Raw genomic sequence first — 12,487 nt, 5'->3', positions numbered from 1 at the left:
CCCCCGTGCAAGCTCATTACAGGTTTCTAGCCCAGCAAAGTTTCAGTCTTTAGGAAATTTTCATGATCATCTAAGGTTCTAAAATATTGTGGAAGAATATGGAAAGAAAGACTCCAAGACAGAGGTACTTACTTTAACCCTCACACTTTATAATCCAGTATTGTGGATTTCTCATGATTGATACCTCATGGCTACAAGATAGCTGCCGTATCTCCTGACTTCACTCACAGCATCCCAAGTTAGGAAAATAAGGGAATCAGAAGTGATATACATTCAGATTTACGTGTTGGAAAAATTTCTTTGTGGCCGTTCACAATAGATGCATTTTAGAAGTTTCCTAGGGAGCAAGGGTAGTGAGAGAGTCCAAGAGTCACAAGAAAGGCAAAATCCTGGGGTGGGGAATTAAAGTAAAGGGATTGTTGTAGGACACAGTTATGCTCAGAAAAGGGGCCGGGTCCCAAAAGAAAACAAGGGACAAGGGACGGCACAGAGAATGCTGCTGGACACATTTTCAAGGCTTCCGAAGTCGGACTGGTCTTCCCGTGGCTGTGCGTGGGGGATGCCCTCCCATATCTGCCGTCGGCTCCTTTCTTTATTAAAGCATAAGCAGGTTTTGTTTCTTGCTCCCAAATGTCTCACCAGGATCAGTAAAAACACGCTGAGTGAGGCTCTGTGGCGCAAGGCAAGCAGGTGCAGAAAGAAAGGAAAGTCTCAGGGTGGACTTGCGCATGTGCGTGGCCCCGTTGCCCAATAGGGGAACGCCCAAGGGAAGTGGCATCCGGGCTGAGCTGGGTGTGGAAAATCCCAGCCAGCGCTGCACGAATCCCCAGCCCCGTTAGCAGCTGAGCTTCTCTGATGACCTCTGGAGACAGCGAAGTCTCTAGGTGGGGGCATGAGGTGGTGAAGGCTGGGTTGGAATCCAGGTCTGCGTTGCACCCGACATGCAACTGGACAGCCGGATGACCAGAGTCAGTGTCACCAGCCCAGGGAAGGAGAGCAAACACCTCCCACTCTACAGCGCAGGGCCTGCAGTGCACCCCTAAGCTCTGCTCTGCAGCGTGGGATACCCACCCGGTCAGCTTGGCCGGTGCCCACAGATCCTCGCTTAAGGGCCTGGCTGTCGGATTTCACATCATTTTGATATGTTGCCAAAATCTTGAGTCAGAAAAGAACGTAAACCTATTTGTATCTCTTTTGTACGTCCCGTACAAAACCAGACAGAAGCCCTTGACTTTAACTGCTGATTCCCAGTCATTTTACTATGAATTGAGAGGATTAATATATACAGAGCATTCTCTCTCTCTTTCTCTCTCTCTCTCACTCTCTGAACATATAAAGTAATGGATACATTGCACTTAGAATGAATTCTTGTGCATAAATATTGCCTATATCCCAGTAATTAGAAAATGCTCTAGCTCCTATCTTACATTCTGCTTGCATGCATTTCTCCATGCTCAATATTTCCCTGGCACATCAGTCAACAGTCCCGAAATCCCTCTCTCCAGCCGAGACTTGAGCTCCCATAACTCTGTGTTATGGCATAAATTGTGTCCCTTCCAGCACTTGACCCCTTAGAATGTGACCTGCTGGAGTTGGTGGCCTCTCCGTGGTCCCTGGGAGAAAATGGTGAGAGGATATAGAAAAAAAGACAAGAGACCATAGCTGGGGTCTGGTGGAGTTACCTCTTGCCTGATGAGCAAGAGGACTCTCTTCAACAGTAGGGGCAGGGGCTGGGGATTTAGCTCAGCGGCACAGTGCCTACCTGGCAAGCGCAAGGTTGTGAGTTCAATTCCCGGTACTGGAGACAAACAAACAAAAAAACAGTAGGGGCGTTTATTTTATACACTTGCGAAGTTAGTATCAGGAGGGGTGATGTTGCCTAGCAACTAACGACTAATTGTCCGGCAGGATGCCTTTTTCAGTACTGAGGTAGCTTGACTGCTTGACCAATAACCAGCTCCAGTGGCTCCCAACAGTGACCCTCAGAAATAAGGCATTTAAAGATGTAACCAAGTTGAAGTGAGGTCCTCAGGCTGGGCCCTGACTCAGTATGACTGGTGTCCCTAACAGGAAGGGAGATTGGGACGCAGACACGCACGGAGCCAGGACCTCCTGAGGACAGAGGGCCGAGACGCCATCTGCTGGCCATGCGGAGAGGCCGCAGGAGAACCAGTCCTGCCCACTCTGGATCTCAGACTCCGGCCTCCAGAACTGCGAGAACATCACCCTCTATCATTTAATCCACTCCTCTGAGGTGCTGTGCTATAGCAGCCCCAGTGGGCCAATCTACTGTGCTTCTCCTGGCGCGCTCCCATCTCCATGGCGACCTCCGATCTACCCAATCTGTTGGTGCAGCTTTGCATCTTCTCCTCCAAGTAGTATCTGTGCCTCTCGCGTTCCGCCTGGGTGGCTCTGAGACAGAGCAGGGGTGTAGGACACCCAGCGAATGCCCATGGAGAAATGGAGAATTGCTTGCTGTGGAAAAAACCTCACACATTCAGCGTTGGAAGTATTGTTTAAGTACAGAAGTGAGGTTTTGATTAACCAGCACTTCTCTTTTCCTGCATACCCCTAATTATTCTCTCCTCAGTAACTGTTTCTTCCATTTTCTGCACTTTCTAATCAAGAAAGAGCCTGACACCTGTTTCCTGGACCCTAAAATTCACAGGATGGGCCCTCTGTCTCCCGCAGAAGGTTGGAGCTGGGGACCATCCAGACCTGCACCTTTCTAAGAGTCTACTGCTATCACACCGGTAGTAGCTTCTGAAAACTGTAAGGACCGGCCAGTTTCTCTTACCTGATTGGCTCAGGCTTCATTGTCCCTCCCTCTGCCCATCCTCAATAAAGTCTCTGCTGAAGGCCAACGGCCTGACTGACTGCACAGGAAGCCGGGCGCCTGCAACAGGAAACGGGTCGTAGTTGGTGGTAAGTTGCAGTCTGAATATTTAAAAATTACTGTTTGAATGCTTATTATATGACAGAGACTTCCTGAACTCTCAAGGAGAGCTGTACGATACTCATCTGCTGAGGACCGCTACGGAACTCTCGAATGTCCTGAGAGCAAAATGCCCTTGTTATAGTCAGAGTACAAAAAGCGGGATGTAAATGATCTTGTTAAAGAAGTTGGAAAATTGAGCTGTACGGACTGTGAAGGTCGTGCTGTGTGTGCATTTTACCACCTCAAAGGAAAAGCAAAAGGAGTCTCGGGAAGGAAGAGCTCTGACGGATCCTATGTCACTAGGAGTCAGGATAGGAATGGATATGCGACCGGTGGATTTGACAACATGGAGTGATTAAGCATCTTCCAGGAGACCACGTTCGGTGAAGTGTGGATGACCCAGGTCACCTGGAGCGAGACCAGGAGAAAATGTAGGCGAAGAAGTGGGGAGGACAGTTAGAGAATCCCTCTGCTAAAGTCTGACTGGACTCAGACTTTAGAATTCAGGAAGAGTCTTTTGAGAGAATTAGAAAGCAACATGTGACAAGGGTCGTATATTTTTAAAGGGAGTGTCATTTTTATTTTATCATATTATCTTTAAAATAAAAAATTAGAGGGAGAGATACCAGGACTAGGACTTTATACAACAGTTGAGATGACCTGGTAGAAATTAAACCTGGGGGGTTTAGGGTGTGGAGAAAGAGAAGAAAAAGTACAGGTGTCAAGTTTTGGGGAAGGTGAGTGAGAAGGATCCAGAGCGAATGAGGAAAGTGAGTCTTTGAAAGGACAAGAACCCTTTAGTCACAAAAACTGGTGCAGGTAGATCGGAGGGTTTGGAAAGAGAAGGCTTAAAAGTTGCTGTCTGATTTTAAAATTTTCTCTGTGCTATATCAGCCAGGTACATAAGCTGAGTGTTAGGGTAGTGGATGAGGTAGGTGATTTGCACCAAAAGAAGCGTGAAAAGGAATTTTAAAGATAGGAATTTGAATATGCTGGAACTGTAGTGAATTCACAAGGAGTGCTGAGTTTCCACTGGAATCTATGGCTATACAGTTGGAGCCTATGATCGCTTTCACGAAGGTAACATTGGGCAATGCACTTCCCCACTCTGAGCTGCGGTTTCCTCTTATATCACACGATGGTGACTTTTGCCCCAAACAGAGGATGTTGAAACTACATCGCTTACACACGTTAGAGCTGGACCACATAGGGACCACTGTGGCCAGCACAGGTTACGTGACTCACAGCTCTCTTCCCTACCTTGCACCTACGGTGACCAACCACTTTGCAACTTTGTTTTGTTAACCTGGGCGCACCTCTCAGTGTGCCCCTTGTTGTATTAATACTTTCAAGTCATCGATTTAGAGAATATTGAGTACATCATCTTCTAAGATGATGTATATCGTAGGATGTGTGTAGGGTAGGAAAAAAGATCCTCAGTGTGTTGAGGAATATGGGGTGGGAGAGGGTGAAGAGTGCATTTCCGCATGAATCAGTTGACCAAGGTCAAATTCTGCCTATGCTGCTCTCTAACTGGGAGGTTTGAACAGTTAATGGAACCAGTCTAAGCCTTCACTTCCTCATTTATACAGGGGTCATACTTACTATGATTAACAGTATTTGATATCTACCATAGCTCTGGTACCTGCAGTGCTGCCCATATATCAACACATGCAATCTGCACCGGCTGCTGTGATGAGCTGTGTAGGAAAAAGCCAGCTGTTCCGGGGTGGATACGTTCACAAAGAGCAGACTCCACTGTGAGGAGCATTGTTCTCCACTGACCTTGAAATCCCATAATGCCCAGCCCCAGACCAAGCCCCAGGACTCAGCACACAGCCTGGGGAAGGCAATGGGCTCCTGTTTATTAGAGACTCACATAGTTCATCCCAAACTTTCACATCTGTTCTCTAATCTTCACATGGAAGCCAGTGTTCACCGTAAACCCTTCTCAGCCTGTGGAGGAGGGAACCGAAGCTCAAAGGTTGACCTTGTCTAAGAACTCACATTGGGCAGGTGTCAGAAAAGGGATTAGAATACAGATTTATGCAGCTCTAGACCCCGGTGGTCTTTAACTACAGCATTAGGGGTGATTTTGCCTCTCAGGGGATACTTTTGGTTGTCACTACTGGAAGAGTTGCTACTGGCATATAGTGGACAGAGGCCAAAGATGCTCCTATTACAATGTGTGGACAGTCTCTCCCAACAAAGAAATATCCGAGGTCCAATGTCAACAGCGCTAAGTTGGAGAAATCCAACAAGTTATTGCACAATGTCCCATAGAAGACCTCCGTGAAAAGGACAGAGAAAATGGGTAAAGAATAGGGTAAGAAGGTAAAGAGAAGGAAAATCATCATACAGGAATATGGAATAGAGGGAGAGCAGGGGAATCCTACCTATATTATACCAGGCAATCCTGGGGGAAGCGCTTTCAAAGGCAGCACTTCTGCATAGCAAGGGTGATAGCTCTAGAAATGATTAAACCTGGTTTTCACAACCTGCTGCCCCGATGAATAGGCTGAACATATGTTGATAAAGGCAATGAAACCCTTAGGTTATGGGTTCTGCCTGGTAAGAGAGAGTTGATAGTATCCTATTATGTTATGATGACGATTTCATGTAAAGATTCTTCACTAATTGCTGTTTCCACATCTGGCTGGACTGAAACACTTTTTATACTATTTACTATTCAAGTGACCTTCAGCAGGCTTCACAGTCATTCTGAACACCCATTTATTCCTAGGGAAACTAGAAGTAACAAACACTATTGAGCAATTTTGTAGATCAGATTGGTGCTTGTGTAGAGCAATCAACAGAGTCCTTGGTCTCTAATGAGACTTCACAAGTATTTTCAAAACATATCACGCTCATACTCTGTGTCACAGAACACTGAAGCTGCACAAATTCCCTGCCTCCCAAAGATGACTTCAATCAGGGACAATGAAAGGCACTGTGTTGCAAGTAGGGATGGGGACCCCTTTGCAGAGCTCCTCTTGCACAGAATAGGGAGGATGTGACATATTGCTGCATACAGGCACACTCATCATCATGAGAACACAGAGAACTCTCCCTCCCCAGTGACCATCTATTACAATTTTATGGTATTATTGGCTACCAAGCTTGGTAGATTTGATTCCCTGTTTAAAGTTGGAGCTATAGTGGCAAGTGATATAATATCCGAATGACAGATGACCTTTGCTGAAACGTTTCAGGTGTGGGCAGGATGGAAGGCAACTTCTCCATCCCTCTAAATGGAACTGAAGACATGACTTATGAATCGTCAGGCTATGGTGTCCTGCGGATAATCCCATTGGTGGTACTAGCAATCACCTTTGTCCTCGGTGTGCTGGGCAACGGACTGGTGATCTGGGTGGCTGGATTCCGCATGAAACACACAGTCACCACCATCTGCTACCTGAACCTGGCCTTAGCCGACTTCTCCTTCACTGCCACCCTACCTTTCCTTATTGTCTCCATGGCCATGGGAGAAAAGTGGCCATTTGGCTGGTTCCTCTGCAAGTTGATTCACATCATTGTGGACATAAACCTGTTTGGAAGTGTCTTCCTGATTGCTCTCATCGCCCTGGACCGCTGTATTTGTGTCCTGCATCCAGTGTGGGCCCAGAACCACCGCACCGTGAGTCTGGCCAGGAAAGTGATCCTCGGACCCTGGATCCTTGCCCTAGTCCTTACCTTGCCAGTTTTCATCTTCTTGACCACAGTGAGTGATCCAAATGGAAATGTGTACTGCACCTTCTCCTTTGCATCCTGGGGAGACACTATCGAGGAGAGGCTGAAGGTGGCCATGGCCATGTTGACAGCTAGAGGGATCATCCGTTTCATTATTGGTTTCAGCATGCCCATGTCCATGGTCGCCATCTGCTATGGGCTCATCGGGGCCAAGATTCACAGAAAAGGCATGATGAATTCCAGCCGCCCCTTTCGGGTCCTCACTGCGGTGGTGGCTTCCTTCTTCATCTGTTGGTTCCCCTTCCAACTGGTTGCCCTTTTAAGTACTGTCTGGCTCAAAGAGATGTTGTTAGAGCATAAGTACAAAATCCTTAACATCCTGGTCAACCCGCTGAGCTCCCTGGCCTTCTTCAACAGCTGCCTCAACCCGATGCTCTACGTCTTTGTGGGGCGGGACTTCCGGGAGAGACTGATCCACTCCCTGCCCGCCAGTCTGGAGAGGGCCCTGAGTGAGGACCCAGCCCCAACTAGTGACACAGCCCCCAGTTCTGCTGCTCCTCCTGCAGGCGGGGAGTTAATAGCAATGTGAGGAGCAGCTCAGGTTCGTTCCCAGTCCTACTCTGATCCAGTTCCAGCTATAGCTCACCTTGAGTCATATGACTCAACACCTACAATTTATCTCGCTTGATTTGCTTGGAATGACTGTGATTGATTATTCAGATAGGATTCTCTTGTTTTATTTTCCTCTAATGTCTTTGTTTAACACTAAATTGATAATAGTCTTCTAAAAGGAATGGGAACTCCCCAAATCTATCTTCTGGTATTGTATCTTTCTTTGTTTTGTTTGTTTGTTTGTTTATTTTTTGTTTTTTTTTTCCAGTACCAGTAATCGAACTCACAACCTCGCGCTTGCCAGGCAGGCACTGTGCCTCTGAGCTAAATCCCCAGTCCCCTGTATCTTTCTTAAATGTTTAGAAAAATTCGCTAGTGAAGCCAGCAGTATCCTGTTTTGCTTTTTTTTCTGAGAAGACCTCTAATAATAGGTTCAAGTTCTTTAATGGGGTATTAGGTTTTCATTTTATCCCCTCTCAGTTTTGGTAAACTATAATTTTCAAGGAGTTTAGTAATCTCATCAAAACTGTCAAATATATTGTATGAAAAAGCATGATCATGTACAGAGCTTGATGTGATTTCTTTCAAATGATGAGAATGTAAGTTCTTTGTAGGGAGAGATTTTGCTCAGTATCATCCACTGACAGATACTCATCACCTGCTTGTGAAATAGTGACTGCTGTGTGTATTGAGTTAATGAATCGGCAAATGTTTTTTTTTTTTTTTTTCCTCCGGTACCGGGAACCAAACTCACGACATTACGCTTGCCAGGCAGGCGCTTTGCCGCTGAGCTAAATCCCCAGCCCGGCAAATGTTTATTGAATGAAGGAATCAACAAACAACTGTCTAATTTAGGTATCAGCATCATCTCTAATTAAACCAATCTCCAACCCTTGCAACATGGATGAGGGCATTTTTAGTAAGCTCCTGTCCTGTGCTCAGTATTTATAAATTTCCATGAAGCATCCCCTTTCATGAACACCTCTGGTTTTGAGTTTCTGCTTCAAATAAAAGACTCTGGCTAACTGTTTTCTGATGGTTGTTTTTATATGAGTCCGCCCTTAACAGTACTCTGCCCATTTCTTTTTCTTTCTGCAAATAGCTACTCATAAATGGACCCTCACTGTGTCATACACTTTCCTGAGGAATTGGCAAAGCAAACCACTCTACAGGAGTGTGAGACAGCCCTGTCATCAGGAGCCCTTCCTCACAGCCCTGCTTTGTTTGTTAGCTGTCTCCTCCCTTCCTTCACACTGGCCCTGAACTTCTTCGCACTTCCAGCGCAGAACAGTTTTCTCCTTTCACTTATATTCTTGACTCCTACATAGTCATGCTTTCATTGTTCCAAGAAACATGCGCTCTTTATGGCCCAACGAAGGCATGGCCGTACAAAATATGAAACAAAGGAAAAGTGCAGGAGGGCCAAGCCAGGAGCCACGAAGGACAGCGCACGGTCCCTAAGTCAGAGAACCTTGCTTCTAAGTTGCCTAATTAAGAAATATCGCCCACCTGCAGGCCCAGGAATTCCTACTCTTCCTGCTCCCACCCCTGGCTTTGCTTCACTGCAATTCAGCAGCACCTGCTGTTTTTCTTTTCTTCCCATTTTTCTTTTCCTCATTAGGAGTTTCCCCTGTGGATGACCTCATCCTCCCCACTTTGCCCCATTGTAGCCTAGCTGTCTGTGGAAGCTGAGGAACCTTTTGTGTCTGTGGGACGCTTACCACCAAGACGCACATCCAGATTTGACTGTGTCTGAGGATCCAAAATAAAACTTTGGGGGGTCCCTCTTGGGCAGGATGGAATTACTCCTCTTGTTTTCGGAGAAGAGCTCCGAGGGTTGTTGAGTAGCCAAAGACTGATCTTTGGCGGAGATTGTCCCTGCTACCCAGTGTTCATCCCTTGTTCGCACTAATAAAAGTGGTTCCTTGCCGGCCCCAGCACTCTCCAAGGTTAGCCAGGAGAACGGTAGTTTCAAGCTTAGCTTTGGCAACATTATGAGCTCTTGTTTCAGAGTAAAGTATAAAAAATGGGATAGGGGTGTAGTTCAGTGGGACAAGCCTAGGTTCAGTTCCCTAGTAACGCAAATAAAAAATGTGGGTGGCAATTCATCCATCTACAGTACCATGTTTTCCACCGATTCTTCCCTCTAGATGTGAATAAATCCTAAGCAATTCAAGATGCAAGGATTGCATCACATCAGCATATACAAGCCTGCTGGGTTCTCGCCTTTTTCCCTGATATGTATTTATTTATTCATTTAGTACTGGGCTTGAATCCAGGGCTTTCTTACTGAGCTACACCTCCGGCTAACCCCCTTCCCTTTGGATACAGTGCCTCGTTCTGTTGCTAAATTGTTATGACGAGGCTCACACTTGTGACTCTCCTGCTTCTGTCTCCAAGAGTGCTGGATTTCAGGTGATCCCCCCCCACTGCACACCTGCTCTAAACTTTAGTAGTTATAGTTCTAGATTCACAGCTAATTTGGCGTAAGGTATAAAGATTACACACATTCACAGCCTCTTCTAATATCCACTCCCCGCACCCGCTAACTGATACAGCCTTTGCAAATGTCAAGCCTTCGTAGACCCACCATTGTTACTCCAAGCCTGTCGTTCACCCTGGGGCTCTGTCTTGGTGTTGCAGGTCCCACGCAGTGGAATGATGTGCAGTGACGTGTACTCAGCTATACTATAATTTCCTGAAGAGTCATCTCCATGCCCCCCAAATCCTCTGGGCTCTGGCAGTCAGCCCTCCCTCCTCTCTAGTCTCTGGTAAACACTGGTGTTTTACTGGGTCCATAGTTTTGCTTTGTCCAGAATGTCTTGCCCTTGAGTATGTAAACCTTTAACACTGACTTCTTCCACTTAGCGGTATGCACGTACATTTCCTCCGTGGCTCGATAGCTAGTTTCTTTTTACTGCCAATATTCCATTGTCGGGGTGCACCACAGTTTATCTGTTATCCAGTATCTTCATTGGTTCCAAGATTTGGCAACTGTGAACACAACTGCTGCAAACATCCATGTGTATGTTTTTTGTGGGGACAAAATTCTTTGGGTAGGTACCAAGAAACATGTTCACTGAGTTGTAAGTTAAGTGTGTTTAGCATTGTCAGAAACCACCAAAGTGCCATCTGATGGTATTGAACTATTCTGTATTCTCACACATGGTAATGAGATGTTCCACATGCTTGGTAGTATTTATGTTGCTAGCATGCTAGGTTGTGGCCATTTATATAAGTGCAGAGTCTATCTTACTGTTTTGTTTTATCTTTCTTCCTTTTCCTTTCCTTTCTCCTTTCCCACCTTCTCTCCTTCTTTTCTCTTGTCTTTCTTTGTTTCTTTCTTTTGTTCTTTTTTTATTATCTTCTGTTTTCCCTGATATTTTTATTGAACCTACAGCCTTCAAGCTCTATACACCCCAACCATTTTTGAAATTTTTGCTTTTGGTGGAGGATTTGCTAGTCAGTGAGTTGTTCAGTCTTGGCTCAGAGTTGTGATCCTCTTGCCTCAGCCTCCCAGAGTGCTGGAAATACAGTCTTGCACCATCATGCCCAGCTCACCTCATGGTTTCAATTCACTTTTTCCCAGTCATGTATGATGTGGTGCATCTTTTCATACAGTTATTTGCAATCTGTATATTTTCTTTGTTGAGCTTGTTAAGGTCTTATTCTTAAAATGAATTGTGTTTGTATTATTAAGTTTTACAATTTCTTTGTATGTTTTGGATACTATTGATCTGATATTGAACCTCCTTGATCTGATTCATCTTCTGAAAATAATTTTCCTCCACATATGTTTCTTTACGTGTATGTGCATTTGTCTATAAAGTAAATTAAAAAAACAGGCAGCCAGGTGCAGTAGTGCATGCCTGTAATTCCAGCTACTCAGGAGGCTGAGGCAGGAAGATCTCAAGTTTTGGACCAATCCGGTCAACTTAGTAAGACCTTGCATCAAAATAAAAAATAAAAAAGGCAGGGGATGTAGTTCAGTGCAAGTTCTTGGGTTCAATCCCCTATACTGCCAAAAAGTAATGAGCTATATAATTTACTTGATTTACGTGATATTATCTATTGCAAGGGCTACGAAGCCCTTTGCTCCAGCTCCAGAACAATCTTCTTGGTTTATGTCTATCTTGAAGGCTGATTACATTGGTTAAAAAAATGCCATTGTAATTAAGGAATTACAGTTTCATTTGGGTTTTGGAGAGGCGTTATGGCTATTGTTGGGGGCGTTTTTAGAGGTATTGTGGTATTGTGTTTGTTTTGGTGTTACAGTGGTATTGTGGTGATTTTTAACACATCCTTATTTGTTAGACTGAAGTAATTTATGATATGATACCTGAAATTTGCCCTAAAACATTGCAGAGTGGAAGAAGGCAAAGATAAGTATAAAAGATAGACATATATATGTATATATACAATTATTAAACCTGGTGAAGTATTATACTCTTTACTTTTGTGCTTACTTGAGATTCACTGACAGTTTTTTGAGCCCAGGGGCACACTACAGCTGAGCTAAAACAACAAACTTTTAATTTTTATATTGAGACAGCAGCTTGTTAAATTTCCCAAGTTGGCCTCAAATTTGCGATCCCCCTGTCTCAGCCTCCTGGTAGCTGGAATTACATGCATGCCTTTCCACGCCTAGCTGTTAAGACGTTATTTGAGACGTTCTATACCCAGCAATTCCACACCTAAGTAAATATTCTCAATGATATGTACACATTCCCGCTAAACATCATTCATGTTCACAAATATTTATTGCAGAATTGCTTACAGGAACCCCAAAGCATCTACAACCCAGAAGTCCACTGACTGTGGACTGAACAAGTGGTGGTATATTCCTATAGGGAATCACTGTTCATCAATAAATATTGAAATAATTACAATATATATGAATGTTAGGGAGTGAGCCGAGAAAACAGAAGACATAACAAGTTAAACAGTATGATTCTGTGCATATATAAGCCTCCAAATAACCCACATTCAGTAAGATACACACTCCGAGACACAAACTATGCAGTAAAACAATGAAAGAAAAGGGTGAATTCAGTACAATAGTCAAGACCGCGATTACAGCGAGAGAGGGAGGGAACAAGGATCAGCATGGTGTATGTGACCGCCCGTGGCACTGGCAGTGCGGCCGAGGGTGCTTTTTTCACTCGGGCAAGTTTCTTTTACAAAATGCGCTCAACTTCCTGTCTATTTTCAATTCATTTGTATGTGTGTAAGTTTCTTATCTTCTAC

At 44.8% G+C, this 12,487-nt stretch overlaps 1 protein-coding gene across 3 annotated transcripts in view; it reads left to right on the top strand.

Annotated features, from left to right (window-relative positions):
- LOC102007821 (N-formyl peptide receptor 2) overlaps window positions 1-7,441 on the top strand; it is a 7,839-nt gene extending 398 nt beyond the window's left edge. The window contains exons 2-3 of one of the 3 annotated variants that reach the window (XM_005412670.2): window positions 2,071-2,925; window positions 6,151-7,441. In XM_005412670.2, the coding sequence (XP_005412727.1) occupies window positions 6,162-7,217 (1,056 nt within the window). In that variant the 5' untranslated portion in view covers window positions 2,071-2,925; window positions 6,151-6,161 and the 3' untranslated portion in view covers window positions 7,218-7,441. Of the gene's footprint in view, window positions 1-2,070; window positions 2,926-2,982; window positions 3,370-6,150 lie in introns of those variants that run through there. The other 2 variants (XM_013508871.1, XM_013508870.1) reach the window with 2 other exon arrangements.
- Window positions 7,442-12,487: the final 5,046 nt, after the last annotated feature.

Source organism: Chinchilla lanigera, unplaced genomic scaffold (genome assembly GCF_000276665.1).
Source record: "Chinchilla lanigera isolate Chin_1 unplaced genomic scaffold, ChiLan1.0 scaffold00157, whole genome shotgun sequence".
Taxonomy (NCBI): domain Eukaryota; kingdom Metazoa; phylum Chordata; class Mammalia; order Rodentia; family Chinchillidae; genus Chinchilla; species Chinchilla lanigera.
Note: the sequence above shows the minus strand (reverse complement) of the source record. Positions and strands in the feature narration are given on the sequence as shown.